Source organism: Pristis pectinata, chromosome 18 (assembly GCF_009764475.1).
Source record: "Pristis pectinata isolate sPriPec2 chromosome 18, sPriPec2.1.pri, whole genome shotgun sequence".
NCBI classification, from domain to species: Eukaryota; Metazoa; Chordata; class Chondrichthyes; order Rhinopristiformes; family Pristidae; genus Pristis; species Pristis pectinata.
In genome coordinates this window covers 39199714-39223500 of record NC_067422.1, presented here as the reverse complement: position 1 = coordinate 39223500, position 23787 = coordinate 39199714, and the positions used below count along the sequence as shown (strand labels likewise).

The following is a 23787-nucleotide window of genomic DNA, read 5'->3' as shown; positions in this document are numbered from 1 at the left end:
TTTCCTGTGACTCCTTGTGTGGAGGTGGCCATTTGGCCTATAAGTCAATGCCTGCTTTCTCAACCAGTGCAGTCAGTCCCATATTTGCAGCTCTGCAAATTCATTCCCCTTGCATACCTATCAAAGTTCCTTTTGAAATCATTTTTCAGTTTTCCTCCACAGCACATGTAAATAGTGAGTTCCATGTCATCACCACTGTTTGTATCTTGAAAGGATTTGTCATCCTCCTATACAACCTCCTCAAAAGTTCAAGTTTATGCCACCTAGTCTTTGTGCCATCAGCTAATGGAAACAGCTTTTATGTTTACCTTATCAATATCTGTTATTATCTTGTACTTCTATATCAAATCTCCTTCAACTCCTCTTCCATGGAAGACCAACACCAACTTCTCAGACCTAATCTTATAAGCTAAAATTCCTCATTCCTGGAGCAATCCTGTTTTGCATCTTCTCAAAAGCTTGCACATCTTCCTAGAGTGGCCTAATATGAACACAATTATCCAGTTATAGCCAAACCAGAGTTTTGTAAAGGTTCAGCTTAATTCCCTGCTTTAGTACTCAGCATTTGTTTGAAACCCCCAGGGTTACACACAATTTGTTAACTTGTTTTGCTATTTTCGAAAGAATCGTTGCAGATGAGCCCAAAGTTCTCTGTTCCTGCACACACTTTTGAACTATGCCATTGACTATATTGCTTCTCGCCATCCCAGCTGCCAAAATGCTTTGTACTTTGACTAATAACTTAATCCATGTATTATACAGGAAGTCCCTGATTTATGAACACCCGACTTACAAACGCCCATACATATGAACCGACCTTCGTGGTCTTAACGACCTTCGGTTCATAAGCGGGTCCGGCTCTCGATCCTACCACGGCGGCGGTACACCACCTTTGGCCCAACCCCGGGCCAAGTGCGCATGTGTGGCCAGGGAACCCCGGGCCAAGTGCGCATGTGTGGCCAGGGAACCCTAGGCCAAGTGCGCATGTGCGACTGAGGCCATGCGCGGCCACGATCCCCGGGCCAAGTGTGCATGTGCGGACACTGTTCCGAGTTACAGACAAAATCGGGTTACGAACAGTCTCAAAAACGGAACTTGTTCGTAACCCGGGGACTTCCTGTACTTACAATTTACTTCAATACTTTTGCAATCTAAATTTGAGTTCAAGGGCTGCATACTTTGTGGGTTCCAAAGAATTTAAATTTATTGCTCAGATTGCAGTATTCCTTGGTTTAAAACATCTGGTCTAAAATAGTCTTCAAACAGGCAGGACTGAGGGAGGGGCATATCAGAGATCCAGTCTTTTGTGTAATTGCAGTCCTGTCTGATCTTGCAGGTGAATGGCAGCATTTGAAAAGCAGGATAGGTATTTTGGTATAAGCAACACCAAATTTTCATTCAATATCACCAAGTCAGATTGGTTCTTTATGGCATTTTATATGTAGTCCTATATGGAAGTTGTCTGCCATGTGTTCCTACATGATGGGTGTCAAATAATACAAATTGGATTTGGATAAGGCCTTTAATGTTGTAAAACCTACCATTGTGCTTGATAGAAGTATAATTGGTCAAAAACAGTGGGGTTAAAGGAGGAGACATTGGGGTAGATTTAAAGCTTGATCAGAGTTGAGCTTGGAGACAGCTTGTCCTCTCCCATCTACCTGCTATATAGGTGCATCTGTCTGGGAGAACACTGATAGAAGTAACCATCACATGGTCCTTGTGGAGACAGATCTGTCTTCATATTGAGGAGTGCCTCATGTTGAGTGGCACTGTAATCATGACCTGGACCAGATCTGGCAGCTCAAATCTGGCCACCCAAGAGGTGCTGTAGACCATCAGCAGTAGTAGCAACACAGAACTACATGTATGCTGAACAGCATGCAATAGATGATGCTGTTAAACCAGTAGATTGTGTAACCATTCTGCAGTTCTGCTGCTTAGTTTGGAATGGTATTAGATAATCAAATAACTAATGGGAGGGAAGCTTTGGAGCATTCACTGATAGCAAATCCCACCATAAGTGCTGAAGAAGAGGCTGAAGAATTTGAAGACCAGAAGTGCTGAGTTGTCCATTCATCTTGTCTTCCTCCTGAAATTTTCACTATCACAGAAGCCAGCCTTCAGCCAGTTTTTGCTCCACATGCTGCTAAGAAACAGTTGAGAGCTCTAGATGTGGCAATAGCAATGAAATTAGACAACATCCCATTAGTAGACTGAAGGTGTGCTGCAAAACTACTCATGCCTTTAGTTGAGCTGTTCTGCTAGTTATAATGTGACATCTACCTAAAATTTCCCAGGATGTCCTGTTCACAAAAAGCAAGACAAATCCAAACTGATTAATTACTATCTATTCTTAATGACTGCCAGGAAGATACTGTTGACAGTGCTGTAAAATGGCACCTTCCAGTAATCTGCCTGCCAATGGAACATTAGAGCAGTATAGCAGTACAGGCCCTTTATCTGTGTTGATCATGATGCCAAATTAAACTAAACCTATTGTGTGCTCATGATCCATATTCCTCCATTCCCTGCATATTCATGTGCCTGTCTCAATGCCAACACCCAATATTGGTTTTGTCAGCAACCCTCAGCTCGATCCCAGCATAACATTAATCCAAACATACTCAAGAATGACATTCCAGGAGTGAGATGAGAATGGACTGCCCTTGACATCAAGGTAGTGTGGCATCAAACAGCTGTGGTAAAACGGTCAGTGTACATAAGGGAAAAAACTCCAGTGGTTAGTTGTCTCTTGCCCAAAAGATGGTTGTGGCTGTTGGTCAATTATCCCAGCCCCAGACATCACTGCAGGAGTTCCTCAGGACAATGTCTTCAGCTGTCTCATTGACTTTCCATCATAAGGTTAGAAGTGCAGCTATTTGTGAATGATGGTATGTGTTCAATTCAATGTGTAACTTCTCAGCGAATGAAGCTGTCTGTGTCTGCATGCAGCAAGTTCTAGATGACCACCTGGTGGCAAATAACATTCTACACTTCAAATTATTTCAAATCCTGGTTCTCCCAACCCAGTAACAATGTAGGAGTACCTCAACCAGATGTGTAGCAGTTCCAGGAGGTGGCTCACTACCTGAAATATTTCAAAGGTGGAAGAGCTGAGATTGGCCTAAAAGTGCATGGAAATTGTAAAATGGAGGTAACAATAGATCTGGATTTCTGCAGGAGTGGTGGAAGTGGGGAGTTTGGGGATTTAGGAGAGGAGCTGTGCTTGGTTAAATAGGATATGGATTTTGTAGGATGGACTGGCTGTCTCTGGTGGCAAATGAGAACTTCTGTCTTCCTATTACACGGTTGAAACCTTTGCTCTATGACTAAGGCTATGGGCTGGGGTGGACAGATCATGAAGTAGAGCTGGATGTCTGTACATGTGGAATGAGACTTTGGAATTTGATGAAGATATCCTTGTAAAAATGGTGAATGTGGATAAATGCTTGAAGGCTTTGGAGAAAGATTATGGTCAAAAGGCTATTCCAAGTAGCTCTGTCTATCATTGAAAAGGCAAGGTTAACTCTAGTGATTGTGATTTGAACTGGACAAAAACTACGGCAAGGGATGCCTTGTTACTCAAAGGTAAGTTTCCAGCATTTTCTATTTGATTTCTAGCATCTGCAGTTTTTTGACTTGATCAAAAGGCTGCTTGTTAGAGAAGGATGAACATGGGCATTGTTGTAACAGTTGCAAGTTGTCATGAAGAAATTGGGGTGTTTACATACTGTGAGCAGGGGTGAAAACATGATCAGGGAACTTGTAAATAAAAGCTTGGTTCATGAATATAGAGCTTGAACAGAATGAGAATGTCAGTTGGGTGATGATTGAGCACTTGCTCAATGTGAGCTGTCAAAGTTGATATGCATTTCTAAAAGGCAAATCAAGCCTAATATGGTGGATAATGACTTTTTATATTGGTTTTCAGACAGATCCAAAACAATGAATTCAATGTTTTAACATGGGTAGAGAATTAAAAGGTAGACAAAGCAACCAAACCAGTTAGCAAGGTGTGACAAGCTATGAAATCTATATTAACTTTTCAGTTTATTGGTGACTGATGGAGCGAGAACTATTTATTCAAGTTGGCTGATAACAATGTACTGTGACCCATAATAGAAGATGGAATCAAGAAGTGTGAATGAATGGCAGTAAATGTATTAAAATAGGCTATTTGAATCAACTACTGCTTTCAGTAACATGTTACAGATTCTAATTGCTTCCTGTATTCAGCATTGGATTTTGACTACAAATGGAAGCATCTTCATCAACTTTCATAATAGACATGAGAACAGGAGCCCTTCAAACCTTTCATATTGTTAAAGATGATCATGGCTGATCCATACTGGTCTCAGCTTCTCCTTTGTGCCAGTTCCCCATAACCCTCAATGTACCTGCCTCCACCACCACCCCAGGCAGTGCATTCCATGCCCCAACCACTCTCTGGGTAAAAAACCTTCCTCTGATATCTCCCTTCAACTTCCCACCCATTACTTTAAAGCCATGCCCTCTTGTATTGAGCATTGGTGCCCTGGGAAAGAGGTGCTGGCTGTCCACTATCAATTCCTCTTAATATTTTGTACAGCTCTCTCATGTCTCCCCTCATCCTCCTCTCCAAAGAGTAAAACCCTAGCTCCCTTAATCTCTCCTCATAATCCATACTCTCTAAACCAGGCAGTATCCTGGTAGATCTCCTCTGCACCCTTTCCAACACTTCCACATCCTTCCTGTAATGAGGTGACCAGAATTGGACACAGTACTCCAAGTGTGGTCTAACCAGAGTTTTGTAGAGCTGCATCATTACCTCGCAGTTCTTAAACTTGATCCTGTTATGAACCAGCAACAAAAGAAACACACTCAGTCATGATTTAGTGTTAAAAACTATTTTATTAATAACTACTTATGATAATAAGAAAAATAAAAGTAAAAAGTTAGAAGTAAAAATGTTAAACCTTGAACATTAACCCCAAAAACTAAACTCTTCGTGTGTGTGGCAAAGTCCCAAACCCCAAGTCCAGGAATGGTTCTTAAAGTTCAGTTCAGCAAGCCATAAGGTGAAACATGAGCAAAGGCTTCAACAACCACCGTTGTCTGAAGATAAGACGTAGATGTGGAGAACATAGAGAGAGTAATTACGAAATCCAAATGTTCCACGATGGAACCCAAATGACACCTCAGTGTGTACTTGGTAGTGACTTCCTCACCCCAAAAAGCATCTGAATCGTGGTCATCCACACAAATACCTGTTTCTTCTACAGGTCAGCAACAAAGTGAACTCCACCGGATTACTTCCAATTTCCATACGTGGATTGCAGTGACAGACAGTTATTGTTTCTCATCCATCGATAGAGAAACCAGCAGGCTGGCCCCTCCCCCAGACATTCACCGAGTCTGTAACACCTCCCACCTAAAGAATTTTTTTCCAAGAAAAAATTTAACTGCGCATACAGTTAGTAATGTTAATAATTATCATGCTACACAATTACAGAATATCAGACTAGTAAAGATGCATGTTTCCCATTTAACATCAGGTAAGACAATCAGCGATCATGTTATCTTTGCCTTTAATATGAGTTATCATGAGGTCAAACTCTTGCAAAATTAAACTCCAGTTTAACAGCCTTCTGTTCTTATTTTTGACTTGGCTCAGAAACACCAGTGGGTTATGATTTGTATACACAGTCAGTGGTTTCTGAGCGGTGCAAACATACACTGAAATGTTGCAAGGCTAAAACAAGTGACAGTAATTCTCTCTATGGTGGAATAATTCTTTTGATGCTTATTAAATTTCTTTGAAAAGTAAGCTACAGGATGGTCAATATCATCACGGTCACCCTGCTGCAACAACAGCTCCTGCAGCTTCATCACTGGCATCTACTGCTAATGAAAATGGCTTTTCAAAGTCAGGTGATTTGAGCACAGGATGGTAGCATAAAATGGCTTTCAGCTTCTCAAATGCTTCTTGACAAGGATCTGTCCAAACAAACTTTACTCCCTTCAGAAGATTAGTTAGGGGAAGAGCAACATCAGCAAAATTTTTACAAAATTTTCAATAATATCCAACCATTCCCAAAAATTTTCTAACAGTCCTTGTACCCGTGGGAATGGGGAACTCGGATATTGCTTGAACTTTTGCCTGAACAGGAGCTAACTTGCCTTGACCTACAACATAACCAAGATACGTCACAGCAGCATGGCCAAATTCACTTTTAGTCAAGTTAACTGTAAGGTTGGCTTTGGAAAGTCTTTCAAACAACCTTCCTAACGCAGAGATGTGATCTTCCCATGTATCATTCCCTGTCACTAAGTCGTCAATGTAGGCATCTGTATGTTTTAACCCACGAATCACTGAATTAATCATTATTTGAAATGTTGCCAGTGCATTTTTCATTCCAAATGGCAAAACATTATATTCATACAATCCAGAAGGGGTTACAAAGGCAGAAATCTCCCCTCCTCTGCCTGTTAATGGAATGCACCAGTAGCCTTTTAATAGGTCAATCTTTAATAAATTTAGCCTTTCCCATTCTGTCTATGCAATCATCCACCCTAGGAATAGGGTAAGCATCTGACTTCGTTACAGCATTCACTTTCCTGTAATCTGTGCAAAATCTAACAGTTCCATCAGTTTTAGGTACAATAACACAGGGCGAACTCCAGTTTGAAGCGGAACGTCTAATAATATCATTTTCTAACATGTATTCAATCTCCCGGTCAAGTTTACTTTTTCCCACATTCATTTGATATGGGTGTCATTTGATTGGTTTTGCATCCCCAACATCAACATCGAGTAACTATCAACGTTCTGTTTGGAACATCTGGGAACAGATTGTTAAATTTTAAAATTAATTCTCTCATCTGTTGTTTTTGTGAAACTTGTAAATGGTCCAACTTCATTTCAAGGTTCTCCAGGATATTTTGGTTTTTTTAGTTTTGATGGAACAATATTTGGTCTAAATTGGCCTTCCTCATTATCAACATCAGATATCTTAGGAGCAACATTCACATCACATGGTATTGCCTCTGGAAATCTAGAAGTTGCACACATGATGGTTAACAAATACTGATTTCCAGTCTTAGACTTTGGTAATGGGCCAACACAGTCCACAATTACCTTTGAAAAGGGTTCACCAAAAGCAGGAATAGGTTTCAACGGGGCCACAGGGGGTTCTTGATTTGGTTTACCTACCATCTGTCATGTGTGACAGATTCAACAAAACATCACCAGATCCTTTTTCAAACCAGGCCAATAGAATTGTTTCAAGATCTTCCCTACAGTTTTATTCACACCAAAATGACCACCCAAAGGCATACTATGGGCCAGATTTAAAATCTCATTCCTATAAACTTTAGGAACCACAACCTGATGAATAACTTCCCATTCCTCATTAACAGGGATGTGAGGAGGTCTCCATTTCCTCATTAACACTCCATTTTTGACATAATATCCAATTGGCACTTTCTCAATCTCATCACATGAGAGAGCTTTTTCTCTCAATTCTGTAAGCTCAGGGTCTTTCGTCTGTTCCACCATAAATTCTTTCCTCGACAAAGACAAATCTTTAAATTCAGGCTCACTACAAGGATTTTGATCCTCCAGTGAAGACAAAGTCTCAGACAAGGCATCATAATTTTCTTCCTGTTTAGGACTGTCACAGGGAACCACATCAGGCTGCACAGGACTGTCGGCCTTGGCTAATTCTTTAGCTCTAGCTCGAGTCACTGCACATGATGGGTAAACATCTGGATCATTCTCAGACTCATCAATCCTTGGTTTGGTCATTAACTGTACCACGGGGACAAATTCTCCATCTGCAAGGTCATTCCCCAATAACACAAGCTCCTTCCACTGGTAAACTAGGTCGTATCCCTATCTCGACAGGTCCTTCTATGAACTTTGACTTTAAAATCACCTTGTGCAAAGGGACGGACATGGTATCACCTGTAACGCCTCGCACTAGATTTACCTCACCAGTGTCAGTTTCTTCACCAAAATTTAAAACACTGTCCAGCAAGAGAGATTGGCAAGCCCCAGTATCTCTAAGGATTTTCACTGGCACCTGGGGTGACCCATCATTAGGTGAAACAAAACCCTCTGATACATAAGAACAGAATTCCTTTCTCACCTCCTCCAACTTTTCAGCCTTTACCTTTGGCAAGGACTGATCTTTAACAACATCCCCTAAACCTTTTTGATTTTTAATTACCTGAAAGCAAGCATTGGGCACGGCTTCCTTCCAAAAGGGCACAATTAGCTATTACGTGGCCAGGTTTCTTACAGTAATAACAAGTACGCTCAACAGGTTTCTCCAGCACTGGCTTCTTTTCATCCTTCCCTTTTTGATTACCTCTCAATTTAATCTCCGGTTTACCTGGATTGTCCTTATAACTCTTTTGAAAGGTTTTAGGTGGTCCCCATTTGGATTTATGGGTTAAAGCATAATCATCTGCCAACCTAGCAGTTTCTTGTAAAGTTTCCACCTCCTTTTCATTTAAATATGTTGTTATTCAGCTGGGACACATCTTTTTAAAGTCTTCCACTAACATCAATTCTGCCAATCTATCATAATCCCCAACTACATTTTTAGCCATGCACCATCGTTCAAAACATATTCTCTTTCCATTAGCAAATTCCATTTACGTCTAATTTGCGGATTTCTTCTGGTCTCTAAATTTTTGTCTATAAACTTCAGGTACCTATTCATAGGCTTTCAACACGGCTCGTTTTACCTGGGTATAGTCAGCTGCATCCTCAACAGACAAAACAGAATGAGCTTTAGCTTTTATTACACTCTGTAACATCAGAGTCCATCCTTCCTTGGCCAACTTGAACTCACGACAACCTTTTCAAAATGTTGGAAATATTGATCAGCCTGATCATCCTCTAGAGGAAGGACTTAATCGAACCTCCGTGCTGGCTAATCAACAATCATCAGAATCAGTTTCCAATCCTTCTCTCCTCATTTTTAACTCATGTTTTTCCTTCTCCTCCCTATCATGCTCCATGCTCCACATTTCCATCCTGCTTTCCTTTCTTCTGCCTCAGCCTCAAACATCAACCGAATTAGTTCCCGTTCCCATTCAGCCTCTAACTTCACCCGAGTTAGCTCTCGTTCCTGTTCAGCCTCAAACTTTAACTGAGTTTGCTCTTGTTCAGCCTCTAACTCTAGTTTCCTTCATTTGGCCTCTATCTTTGCCAGCTGCACCTGTGCCTCAGAAATTGCTGGTTCACTGCCCGGAAACTGTTTTAACACTTCCTCCTCAAATACCACCTTTTCCACATAATGGCCTGCTATTAGTCTCTGAATATCTGCCTTTCTCATAAATCGCGTTACTGCCTCAAGATGTAGCTCTGCAGCAATTTTCACCAAATCAGGCTTCCTTATCCCCTGCAATCCTCCAGGAGTGGGTTTTTTTCAAAAATGTATCCATTGTTGCTGGTTTCCACACACAAGCCGATTAAAAAGAATTTATCAGACCGACCACAATCAGTCGTTCACTAAGACCCCAATTTGTTCAAACTCAGACCTCCCTCGCCAATCTTTGGATTGGATCCTGGGCGAATCTCGTCAATCTGGGGAACAATCCCGGACAAGGCCCCCAATTTTGTTACGAACCAGCAACAAAAGAAACAGTCATGATTCAGTGTTTAAAAACTACTTTATTGATCACTACTTATGATAATGAGAAAAATAAAAGTAAAAGTGTTAGAATGTTAGAAGTAAAAATGTTAAACCTTGAACATTAACCCCAAAAACTAAACTCGTCGTGTGTGTGTGTGGCAAAGTCCCAAACTCCAAGTCCAGGAATGGTTCTTAAAGTTCAGTTCAGCAAGTCATAAGGTGAAACATGAGCAAAGGCTTCAACAACAACCACCGTTGTCTGAAGATAAGGCGTAGATGTAGAGAACATAGAGTAATTACGAAGTCCAAATGTTCCACGATGGAACCCAAACAACACCTCAGTGTTTGCTCGGTAGTGACTTCCTCACCCCGAAAAGCATCTGAATCGTGGTCGTCCACACAAATACCTGTTTCCTTCTACAGGTCAGCAACAAAGTGAACTCCACCGGATTACTTCCAATTTCCATACGTGGATTGCAGTGACAGACACAGTTATTGTTTCTCATCCATCGATAGAGAAACTAGCAGGCTGCTCTCGCTCTCTCTCTCCTCCCCCCCCCCCTCGACTGACTTCTTCAACAATGTCATTACGTCCTTTATCTTCTATTGACGTAAGCACGCCACACACACACTACTATTCTATCTTAAAGGGACATTCACCAAGTCCGTAACAATCCCACGATTTATGAAAGTTAACATCCCATAAGCTTTCTTAACCACCCTATCCACCTGTGAGGCAACTTTCAGGGATCTGTGGATATGAACCCCCAGATCCCTCTGCTCCTCCACACTGCCCAGAATCCTGCCATTTACCTTGTACTCCACCTTGGAGTTAGTCCTTCCAAAATGTACCACCTCACACTTCTCCAGATTGAACTCCATCTGCCACTTCTCAGCCCAGCTCTGTATCAATATCCCTCTGTAAGCTTCGACAGCCCTCCACACTATCCACAACACCACTGACCTTTGTGTCATCTGCAGACTTGCCAACCCACCCTTCCACCCCCTCATCCAAGTCAGTAATAAATATCACGAAAAGTAGAGGTCCCAGAACTGATCCTTCCCAGCCATTACTTTAAAGCCATGCCCTCTTGTAGTGAGCATTGGTGCCCTGGGAAACCACTAGTCACAGCTCTCCAATCTGAATGTACACCCTCCACTACAACCCTTTTTTCTACAGGCAAGCCAATTCTGAATCCACACGGCCAAGCCTCCCTGGATCCCTTGCCCTCTGACCTTCTGAAGAAGCCTACCATGTGGAACCTTGTCAAACACCTCACTAACATCCATGTAGACCACATCTACCGCACTGCCCTCGTCAATCTTCCTGGTTACCTCAAAGAACTCTACCAGGCTTGTGAGGCAAGATCTTCCCCTCAAAAACCATGCTGGCTGTCCCTAATCAGTCCATGATTCTCTAAATGGTCATGGATCCTATCTCTTAGAATCCTTTCTAACAGCTTACCCACCACAGACGTAAGGCTCGCTGGTCTGTAATTCCCTGGACTATCCCTACTACCTTTCTTGAATAAGGGGACAACATTTGCCACCCTCCAATCCTCCGGTACTATTCCCGTGGACAACAAGGACTCAAAGATCCTAGCCAACGGTTCAGCAATCTCCTCCCTTGCCTCGCGGAGCAGCCTGGGGAATATTCCGTCAGGCCCCGGGGACTTATCTGTCCTAATATTTTCTAACAGCTCCAACACATCCTCTCTCTTGATACCTACATGCTCTAGAACATTACCCTTACCAACACTGTCCTCAGTGTCATCAGGGCCCCTCTCCTTGGTGAATACTGAAGAGAAGTATTCATTGAGGACCTCACCCACCTCCACAGCTTCCAGGCACATCTTCCCATCTTGGTCTCTAATCGGACCTACCTTTACTCTCGTCATCCTTCTGCTCTTCACTATGAGAAAAAAGTCTTGGGATTCTCTTTAACCCTACTCACCAAACCCTTTTCATGTCCACTTCTTGCTCACCTCAGCCCCTTCTTAAATTCCTTCCTTGCTACTCTATATTCTTCACGAGCCCTATCTGATCCTTGCTGCTTACACCTTATGTATGCTGCTGCCTTCTTCCTAACTAGTTGTTCCACCTCTCTTGTCACCCATGGTTCCTTCATCCTGTCATTTCTTCTCTGCCTCACTGGGACAAATTTATCCCTAACATTCTGCAAGAGATCCCTGAACATTGACCACATCGCCATAGTACAGTTCCCGTCAAAAATGTCATCCCAATTTACACTCTCAAATTCTAGCCTTATAGCCTCATAATTTGCCTTTCCCCAATTAAATATCTTCCTGTCCTCTTTGCTCCTATCCTTGTCCATGACAATGCTAAAGGTTATGGAGCAGTGGTCACTGTCCCCCAAATACTCACCTACTGATAGATCTGTCACCTGACCCGGTTCGTTACCTAATACTAGATCTAATATGGCATTCCCTCTAGTCGGTCTGTCAACATACTGTGACAGGAATCCGTCCTGGACACACTTGACAAACTCTGCCCCGTCTAATCCTTTGGCACTAAGCAGGAGCCAATCAATATTTGGGAAGTTGAAGTCTCCCAAGACAACAACCCTGTTATTCTTGCATCTTTCCAAAATCTGCCTCCCAATCTGCTCCTCAGTATCCCTGCTGCTACTGGGGGGCCTATAGAATACTCTCAGTAGAGTAACTGTTTGTTCCTAACTTCCACCCATACTGACTCTAGAGAGGATCCTTCTACATTATCCACCCTTTCTGCAGCTGTAACAGTGTCCCTGACCAGTATCACCACCCCTCCTCCTCTTCTTCCACCCCCCCCCCCCCCACCATCCGTTTTAAAACACTGAAAACCAGGAATATTCAATATCCATTCCTGCCCTGATGTCAGCCAAGTCTCTGCAAGAGCCACAATATCATAGTCCCATGTACTTATCCAAGCTCTCAGTTCATCACCCTTATTCCTGATGCTTCTTGCATTTAAGTAAATGCACTTTAGCCCATCCACCTTTCAACTTTTATAGCCTGTACTCTGCTTCTCCTTCCTCAAAGCCTCTCTACCTGTCAGATCTGACTTTTCCCCATCCTCTTCTTCCTCTGACCTACCCCTCTGGTTCCCATCCCCCTCGCAAACTAGTTTAAACCCTCCTGAATCACCCTAGCAAACCTGCCTGCAAAGATATTGGCCCCCCTCAGGTTCAGGTGTAACCTGTCCTCTCTGTACAGGTCCCACCTTCCCCAGAAGAGATCTCAATGATCCAAAAATCTAAAACCTTCCCTCCTGCACCAGCTTCTCAGCCACGCATTCATTTGCCATCGCCTCCTATTCCTACCTTCACTATCATGTGGCACTGGCAGCAATCCCAAGATTTCTACCCTTGAAGTCCTGTTCAGCCTTCTGCCTAGTGCCTTAAACTCACTTTTCAGGACCTCATCCTTCTACCTATGTCGTTGGTACCCACGTGAACCACGACTTCTGGCTGTTCTCCCTCCCGCTCAAGAATCCTGTGGACCTGATCAGAGACATCCTGGACCCTGGCACCTGGGAGGCAACATACCATCTGGGATTCATGCTCACTGCCAGAGAACCTGCTATCTGTTTCCCTGACTGTCGAGTCACCTATCACTACTGCCTTCCTCTTCTCCTCCCTTCCCTTCTGAGCAGCAGGACTGGTCCCAGTACCAGAGACCTGGCTACTGCTACTTGATCCCTGCAGGTCATCCCCCCTCAACAGCTTCCAAAGCAAAAAACCTGTTACTGAGGGGAACAGCCTCCGGGCTCCTCTGCTCGATCTGCCTGTTCATTTTCTTTTTCCTTTTCTCTCCCCTGACAGTCACCCTTCTATCTGCTTCCTGGACTCCAGAAGTACCTGCTGTAAGGGGGGGGTGACTGTCTCCCAATGTACAGTATCTACATAACTCTCTTCCCTCCCTGATGCTTCGCAGTGTTTGAAGCTGTGACTCCAGCTCATTAATTCTGAGCCAAAGTTCCTCCAGCCTCAAGCACTTGCTGCAGACGTGGTCACCGTGCACCACAGCAAGGTCCACTAGCTCCCACATCAAGCAGCTGCAGCACACCACCATGTCCTCCATCTGAACTAATTCTTTCCCTACCTAGTTTTATCCTACTTAAAATTTATAACAGATAACAAGCAAACCTTACCTTTACCTACCAGCTACTCTACCGCCTAAGCCCCTTGAGCTAAAGCCCAAACACTCTGCTCCCTCTCACTCTGCTGCCTGCTCTGACGCTGCCTGCTGGATATGGCGGTCTTTTTAAACTGTTCGCGTGCTACTGACTGACGTCACGTGCCTGCGCAGTTACTCCCTGCTATCCCCGAACCATTAGAGAGAAAAAAACTTATCTGTTCGGAACTCCTCGGCTGCTTCCGCTCGCTCGCCTCTCACTCCTAATCTGGGTCCATACATGTTTAACCTCTGGCTTTTTGTTACTTTGGAAATGAACAAAGCACAGATTCATTGTTGATGTTATTATTTCATAATTTGTATATCTGTACCTTTTTGAAAGAGGTCTTTGCTCCCTGCCCCATTTACATCCCTTTCCATTCCTCCTTGTACAAGATGCTTAAAATGCACCATCTTGAACTTGGCAGAATTGAAATGTATTTGCCCATTATATGTATAGTTTGCAAGTTCATTGGTCTTGTATTTTGTTAGTCTACATCAATTAATTACACTGTAATTTCATTTTAGTTGAGTATCATCTGCATATTTTGAGTTGTACTTTGGTCTTTAATAATGAATGACATGTCCCAAACGTATCCCTGCGAAACTGTTGCCCACCATCTGCCAATTCATAACCCCTGCCACGTTCTGTTTGTGCAGAGCTTGGTCTTGATTCTGCTGTTAATCTCCTTATTCCATGCACCTGACCTTTATAATGGAGTTAAAATAGAAATTAATCACAAATTGAATGGTGGAACAGGCTTTAGGGCTGACTAACCTCTATCATTGATACTCTGCATCTTGGGATATTTTGGGTACTTGAAAAGCCAGCTTTGTGAATATACACATTTCAAAGACTTGGCTATATTAATGGGTAGGCTTCAAAAATCCTGCTGTATTTGTGCTGGTGTGTATGTGTTACTTGCTAGCAGATTAACAGTGCAACGGAGGTAACCATGGACTGAACTAAAGGAACTAGTTTTAAGCATGGTGTTGCCCAGCCAAATTTCCTTTGCTCATGTGTGATTGACCATGCTTTAAGTTTATTCCTTGAGTACCATTTATTGATAGAACAACATGAAATCTGAAAGTTTCAAAGTGCCAAGTTATAACGTGGTATTTAAGTTATTCATTTCTTATTTTCCTAGGTGGAAAAAGTAGTGGTATCTTTGGGGCAGCTACCACTGAAACGCCAGACCTAAAACAACGGAGAAATCCTCCTGGTGGCAAGACAAGTGGCATTTTTGACACTGTGAAAACACCTCCCAAAACTCTGGTAAACTAACATGATGTTGCCTGATAAGTTTGAGATTTGCAACTTTTGCTGCAGGGTACCTTGCAGTGCATATTGGGTTGAAGTCATCTCCGGGCAATTGTACTGTCCTTGACTTTTTAGCAAGCTACTTGTCATTAGTTTTAATCTAATGTAATGACTTGGGGACTAGTGCAGTCCTGTTGTGATCTTCAGCTGTAATTTGGTCTTTGGTAACTGCATTCTGTTATTCCCCTGAATAATACAAATCCAAAAGGTGGTTGTTCGCTCTGAATGGAACTAAGCAATGTTCAGGCTTGATTTTGATAGTCTTATTTGCTTCTATCATTTGCAATAAGATGCAATTTTTCATGGCTTTTTGGTAAATTGGTTTATTATTGTCACATGTACCAAGGTACAGCGAAAAACTTTGTTTTGCATGCCATCTGAACAGATCACTTCATTGCAATGGTGCATCGAGGTAGTACAAGGGAAAGCAATAACAGAATGCAGAATGAAGTGTTACAGTTAGAGTGCAGGCAGGCAATAAGGTGCAAGGCCATAACGAGCAAGATTGAGAGGTCGAGTCCATTGGATCTGAAGACATTAGGGCTTCTAGGATGCTCCTTCTCTGGATTCAAATGCTATCTATAGGCTTTATGAAATGTCATTACTCCCACTGTAAAAATGCATGTCATTTTGGTCTATGCATTCAAGACCATGAGATACTAGATTCTTAGCTGAGATGTGATTCTGGGGTACATTGAAATAGATGATTATTCTCTTGTACCAGCTATTGCTATCAGATAGTTCAATTATTGCTATCAAAATTAGTTATCTTTTTGCAATTTATGAAACTTCACCAAATTCGTGTATAACAATTGCGCTTCCAGGTCATTATATGTGAAGTGATTTGTGACATTTGCAAGATAACTTGTTTACATAAATACTTATTTGCTCAATTTGTTGCCAGTTGTTTGAGCACTTGTGATCAATCTGATAACAGACTTTATTACCCCATCGCTGGCCATGTTTTCACTGCCTGGACTGTAAGCACTGGAATTTCCGTACCAACTTCTCCGTGTCTTGTCTAAGATGCTCTTCAATTGTTTGTAGGTTTTGTTCCAGATTCCAGCATCTGTAGTCTCTTGTGTCTCTAGTTTGCTCTACAATCTACGTGAATCTAAGTTTTTGATTACTGGTCCAGATGCTGAAAATTTATTACATTAAAATGCTAAACAAGTAATAACTTTCCTGAATTGATGGGCAAAACCATATCAAACCTTGTGGCAAACCTTGTAGTCAATCACAAAATAAAACTTGTGTGATTTTGATCTGTCATATAATTCTGGTAGAGTCCTTAATGAGAACATTGCAATAATTTCTATATACAACTGCACTTTTATTTCTCACCAGTTAAATGCAAATGTACCTCCATTCACAATGTTCAGATGAAGTAACCCAAGGTTATGAAACCATATCCAATTTTCCAATACTGCTTTTCTGGCTTCTGATATACTGAATCTCCTGGCTAAAGGTAACTTTTTTAAAAGACAGAACAGGTTTAAGGAAATTTTGATGACATCAAAGCAGAGATTATGCCCATCAGAAAAGACTGAATTGCCTGTGTCTAGTGTGTTTAGAAAAATATAGGACAAGGTGTGAGCTGAAGTTCAATAATTTGAAAGGTTTGGCAGACATTTCCATTTGCTGTTACTAAAGTCCAGCATTGAATAGAGGATTAGAATTTGAAGCCTGTTACCTTAAGCAGACACACAGTTTGTTTTAGTCAAGTATGTTTTGTAATTTAATAGCCCTTCTATTCTACTTTGGAGCATCTTGCATTCTTTGTTAGGAAACTTTGATAAACAGTCTATCACTAAACCTTGCTACCTGGCTCGCATACACAGCATTGCATCAATTAAAGTACCATTGATCTGCTGTTTCAGAAAATGATTGTAATCTGCCTTGGTACCATTCCTGTAAATCTTCTGGCACTGTTTTTGCCAAATGGTTGCATTTAGCTAGAAGATTTAATATGGAAGATGGCAGGAAAACATCACAGGAAAATGGGTATTCATTTCAGATTGATGCCATAACCTTAAAGTATTTCAATTTGATCATCTTGAATACAAGTCTGTTTGCACTCTTATCAGTGCTTGGGAATAGATTCACACTCCTAAGAAGAAGGTCAATGTTCTGGTTATGTACTTCATAAATGAGCTTTAAGGTTGGACAATTTCTTTCTTTTTGTCTTGGCTTGTTTTAAGTTTCAATATGGTTTTCACATATCTATTCACCAATGTCTTTCACTGGTTTGGTGTTTTAATGTAATAAAACTTGGCACATTTTTTTAAACAAAATTTCATTGAGTTATTTAGTCACCAGTCCAAATCCTGGATCTTTATAGATTGAAAAGCATCCAAATAAGCTGGAAGAAGCTTGCTGAGGAAATTGCAATGTTTGCAGTTCAGGGGTGATGAGGCAATGAAAATCAGTAATGTGTAAGATATCAGAGATTGGAGGTTAGAAATGTGGAGGAGTGAGGCCATGGAGGTATACTGGCAGCCACCAAAGGTCAACAAGCACAGGAATAGTGTGACTTAAGACAGACTGCATTTAGATGGGTTCAAGTTTATGGGAGGGTTAAAGAGATAACCAAGGAGATGATTTACATTGTCAGGTTTAGTAGATAGGTGGAGGGAGAAGCTGAGAAGACTTAATGTTATATGGTGGCAGGAAGCAAGCATGGCAATGGAATGCAGATTTGGTCAGAATTTTTGTCTAATCAGATTCTAGGGTTTTAAACTGCCTGGTGCATTCTCCCTGTCCTAGGGGGAAAAAATGATGTTTCAGTGGTTGGGGAATAGATTCTCAATTTGTAGTTGGAGGAAATGTCAGCTTGTAAAATATTGGATCTTAAGTGAGAACTTCCCAAAGTTAATGCTGTTTGAAGCATTACCTGTTGTACACAATATGGTCTCCTCTGTAAACCTTGATATTCATTTTCCTTGAAATTGAAAATATTTGCATGCTGTCACTTAAATTTTCAGTGTGATGGAGACCTGTTCATTTGGTCTTTTGAATCTGTTGCAGCTCCCCAAGGTTGATATTGCCAATTGACTGATGCATCAATACATCACTTACCTTGCAGAGTAGGGGCATGCCACATGATCTACAATGTTCTGAGTCTCAATATGGAATTGGGTACAGTTTGAATGGTCTGCTTATGTATCAAAAAACCTAACCATGAAACACCAACTAAAAACCTGGACAAGCAGCAGCAGCAGGAAGAATAAGTGATAAGTGAAGAATAAGGGAGTGGCAGGTGTGATTAGTGGGTTAGGACATAGTTGGGAGCCAAGCACCAATCCATTTTAAAGCATTTCAATAATTTGGATGAAGGAAAAGTGTAATGTATCAAAATCCATAGCCTTCCATAATTTCTGTACAGTTTCTTGAAATTTGTGGCCAATTTGTACACTGAAAAGTTCCATAAATAGCAATTATAAATGACTAATCTGCTTTCTCCTGTTTGAACCATAGAACAATACAGCACAATACAGGCCCTTTGGCCCACCATGTTGTGCTGACCTTTAAAACGCGCCTAAGACTATCTAACCCCTTCCTCCCACATATCCCTCTATTTTAAATACCTCCATAGGCTTATCTAACAATCTCTTGAACTTGATCAATGTATCAGCCTCCACCACCACCCCAGGCAGCGCATTCCATGCACCGACCACACTCTGGGTGAAAAACCTCCCTCTGACATCTCCCTTGAACTTCCCACCCATTACCTTAAAGCCATTCCCTCTTGTATTGAGCATTGGTACCCTGGGAAAGAGGTGTTGGCTGTCTACTCTATCTAATCCTCTCAATATTTTGTATACCTCTGTCATGTCTCCCCTCATCCTCCTCCTCCAATGAGAACAGCCCTAGCTCCCTTAGTCTCTCCTCATAATTCATACTCTCCAATCCAGGCAGCATCCTGGTAAATCTCCTCTGCACCCTCTCCAACACTTCCACATCCCTCCTATAATGAGGCAACCAGAATTGGACACAGTACCCCAAATGTGGTCTAATCAGAGTTTTGTAGAGCTGCATCGTTACCTTGCAGCTCTTAAACTCGATCCTACAACTTATGAAAGCTAAGATCCCATAAGCTTTCTTAACCACCCTATCGACCTGTGAGGCGACTTTCAGTGATCTGTGGATATGAACTTTCAGATCCCTCTGCTCCTCCACACTGCCCAGAATCCTGCCATTAACTTTGTACTCCACCTTGGAGTTAGTCCTTCCAAAGTGTACCACCTCACACCTCTCCGGTTTGAACTCCATCTGCCACTTGTCAGCCCAGCTCTGCATCCTATCAATATCCTTCTGCAAGCTTCAACAGCCCTTCACGCTATCAACAACACCACCGACCCTTGTGTTGTCTGCAAACTTGCTAACCCACCCTTCTACCCCCTCATCCAAGTCATTAATAAATATCACAAAAAGTAGAGGTCCCAGAACTGATCCTTGTGTGACACCACTAGTCACAGCCCAACAATCCGAATGCACTCCCTCCACCACAACCCTCTGCTTTCTACAGGCAAGCCAATTCTGAATCCACATGGCCAAGCTTCCCTGGATCCCATGCCCTTTGACCTTCTGAAGAAACCTACCATGTGGAACCTTGTCAAACACCTTACTAAAATCCATGTAGATCACATCTACTGGACTACCCTCACCAATCTTCCTGGTCACCTCAAAGGCAAGATCTTCCCTTCACAAAGTCCCTAATCAGTCCATGATTCTCAAAATGCTCATAGATCCTATCTCTGAGAATCCTTTCCAACAGCTTGCCCACCACAGACGTAAGGCTCACTGGTCTGTAATTCCCTGGACTATCCCTACTACCTTTTTTGAATAAGGGGACAGCATTTGCCATCCTCCAGTACCATTCCTGTGGACAACGAGGACTCAAAGATCTTAGCCAGCAGTTCAGCAATCTCCTCCCTTGCCTTGCGAAGCAGCCTGGGGAATATCCTGTCAGGCCCCGGGGACTTATCTGTCCTAATTTTCTAACAGCTCCAACACATCCTCTCTCTTGTTATCTACATGCTCTAGAACATTAACCTTACCAACACTGTCCTCAGCGTCATCAAGACCCTTCTCCTTGGTGAATACTGTATTCATTTGAGAACCTCACCCATATCTAGGCACACCTTCCCACCTTTGCCTCTAATCGGACCTACCTTTACTCTCGTCATCCTTCTGCTCTTCACGTAGGAGAAAAAAGCCTTGGGATTCTCCTTAACCCTACTTGCCAAAGCCTTTTCATGTCCCCTTCTCGCTCTCCTCAGCCCCTTAAGTTCCTCCCTTGCTACTGTATATTCCTCATGAGCCTGCCTGATCCTCGCTGCTTACACATTATGTATGCTGCCACCTTCCTAACTAGTTGTTCCATCTCCCTTGAGGGATAAATGACATCTTGGACAGGAGAAGGAACTTGCTCTTCCAATAGTTAATACTTTACAATGACCTGAAGTGCAAAATCCTTACTTTCATCCCAAGAAAAGTTTCCTCAATATAGCATTCTCTGTGCTGCACTAGACTGGATGTTGTTTAACCACAAATTTTCTGAATGCACTGACCTACAGATAGAAGGCAGATGAAGTTTAATATAGTTTACAAAAATGTCCTTTATTATATGGTGTATAACATCCAAGTGTGTTAGGGTATTAATAGGGAAAAACATCCAATAGTCTGAAAAATCTGCCAGTCTGGCACCACAAGTCCCATGCATGCCAGATCATCAGTCTTACTGCACTAGTGAAGTGCCCAAAGCTTAGTGCCTATTGTATAGTGGAGTCTTTTATTGGTCCAGAACACCATTTGGCGAAATAATTGTTATCATTTCTGCTGCAATGTCTTTATCCCATGTACCCTTTTCCCCCATAAGGCACCTGTGTGAGACACTAATTCTCTTGGCAATCTTTAATATCCCATTCAGCTCTTAAATTTGTCCAAATCATCCCTATTTCACAATCCATATTGACTGCTGTTAATTAGCCAGGTCTCTCCAGGTGGAATTTCATTTAAGTTTGGACCACAAGGCCCTTTTCCCTCTACTCTGCATTGTGTCCTGTTAAGAAGTGATACTTTTCGACTGATTTTTGACCACTCACTTCAGTACGATGCTCAGATACTCAAGGCTGTATCTTCAAATCTTTCCATTTCCACTTTTGTTCTCTTCTGTGAAAATCAAGGCTAGGTGTCCTTGACATTCCTTTACATTGGCTGTGGTATTTCACTTAAATTCTTATTGCCCATTACCCATTATTTTAGCAACTCACCTATCTGATTTCTGTTTTGTATCTACTTGATTTTCTCTTCACCCCCAGATTTGTTAGTCTTTCCTTGTACACCTAATTTAAAGTTTCTACTTGTGCAAGGAGCTCCTGCTGAAGGCCTGGCTTCAGCCTGAACATAGAGCAGTACAGCACTGGACAGGCCATTCAGCCCATGATGTTGTGCTGATCTTGATGCCAATTTATACTAAATATCCTCTTTGTATCATCCATATCCCTCCATTGCCTTCATATGGATGTGACTATCTAAAAGCCTCCAACTCCACCAACCTGCCTGCTTCCACTGCTACCCCGGTAACCCATTTCAGGCACCTACCACTCTCTGCATTTTTCAAAAAAAAATTGCTCCTCACATTGCCTTTAAACTCCCCAACCCAACCTTAAAAGCATGTCCTCTGATATTTGACCTTTCTGCCTTGGGGGAAAAGATTCTATCTATCCTATCTATGCTTCTCAAAATTTAAAAACCTCAATTAGGTTCTGACACTCTAGGGAGAGCAACCCAAGTTTGTCCAACTTTTCCTTGTAGCTCAGACCCTCCTGGTAAATCTTTTCTGCACCCTTTCCACATTGTCCTATAACAGGGCAGCCAGAACTGCACATAATACCCCAAGTGCGGTCTGACTAAAGTTTTGTATAGCTGCAGCATGACTTCTGTACTCTGTATGCCATATGCTGCCTTTACTACCTTATCCACTTAAGATTCCTGTCCTCCAATGCTATCAAGGGACCTACATTAATTGTATACTTTCTCCTTTCGTTTGACCTCCCAAAGCACGACACCTCACTTGCCTGGATTAAAATCCATCCGCCCATGTCTGTAACTGATCTATACCCTGCTGTATTCTTTGCTAGTCCTTTACACTGTCCACAGCTCCACCAATATTGGTGTCTTATGTAAAATTGCAAATCCACCCATCTGCATTTTCATCCAAATCATTGTTATATATCAAACAACAGAGGTCCCAGCACTGGTCCTTGCAGAACACCACTGGTCACAGACCTCCAGCCAGAATAACAACCTTCCACCTCTACTATGGGGAAGCCAGTTCTGAATCCATACTTGCAATTCACCCTGGATCCCATGCATCTTTATCTTCTAAATCAACCTACCATGAAGGACCTTATCAAATTGTATCTTTGTATTCCACAAAGTGCCCAGTCTGATTTTTAGCTTCTGAAACCTTGCATATGCTTCCTTTTTCTTCCTAACTAAATTTAGGACCTCTTTGTTCATCCAGAGTTCCCTTACCTTGCCATCCTTGTCCTTGCTCCTTACAGGAATGTGCTGATCCTGAGACATCGTTGGTTATTCATCCATATTAAGCCACTGTTTTATCTAAGTATGCATTTCCAATTTGTTTAAATCTCTCTTCTTTTTGATCTTTGTGAACTCTAATTGAAGTATCTCTATTACCCACTTTTTCAGGAACCAGACTTTTCACTACCTCTTGGACAAGAAAATATTGATGATAAATGCCTTAATCTGCATTTGCATCATTCTGTGTCTGAACAATTGACTTTGTTCCTACAATTTTTAATTATCAACTTGATGCCTCAGGTAGTGACCTCTGACTTGGTTGTGGATTGAATTCCATTGCAGAGACTCCAGGCACAGGAGTGCTGTACTGCTTCAGCTGTCTTTCCCATGAGACACTGAACCAAACATTGGTAACTTGGATGAATATACTTCTGAAGAGGTGTTTAAGTATTTGGAATAGAATTTCCTCCTGATTGATTGTAGTATTATGGTTAATTGTACCAGTCCTGTTCAAAATTGATTCAACATGGTTAGGTTTTCTGGTTTGTTTTGTTTGGCTAAGGGAAACTGGGGTAAAGTTTGCCCCTGCGTATGTGTATCTTTCCCTTTGGATAGATTTGGTTGCATTCTCTCAAATTTGTAGCATTTGTGGACTCCACACTGTATAGACCTGGGATTTTGTTCTGCAGTATGCAGCAGTAACATTTGTCATTTCTCCCACTGAGTCTCTTGGGTGTGCTTGTAAATTTATTTTTGTTTATAAACAATAATTTAATAGTGGCTAAAAGTGAGAGTTCATTCATAATTAATAGAAAATTATTGTTGCCCACTTGGTGCTGATTCATATTTTTGAAACAATATGACATAAAAGTTAATGACGTTATGCTTTTTCACTTAGGATATTGCAACTGGGGAAGGTGAAAATTGCCCAGGTTCATGTAAGTATGATTCTAGATTAACAATTTGCGTTTTCCATATGTTCCTCTTCTTGTGCTTTGTTCTAAGAACCAAACCAAGCTTTACTAGGTTGTTATTAAACTTCCATGAATTTGATATAAAAAGACAAAAATAAATTCCACACTTCAAGCAGATTCTCTGCAAGAATGTTTGT

The 23787-nt window shown here is 41.8% G+C and overlaps 1 protein-coding gene across 3 annotated transcripts in view; it reads left to right on the top strand.

Moving 5' to 3' along the window:
* Positions 1-23787, top strand: part of LOC127580086 (jupiter microtubule associated homolog 2-like) — a 54744-nt gene that overhangs the window by 9367 nt on the left and 21590 nt on the right. For all 3 annotated transcript variants that reach the window (XR_007957777.1, XM_052033294.1, XM_052033295.1), the window contains exons 3-4: positions 14953-15080; positions 23575-23614. Coding sequence is in view for 2 of the 3 variants with exons in the window: in XM_052033294.1 (XP_051889254.1) it covers positions 14953-15080; positions 23575-23614 (168 nt within the window). In the remaining variant the exon portion in view is untranslated. The remainder of the gene's footprint in view (positions 1-14952; positions 15081-23574; positions 23615-23787) is intronic.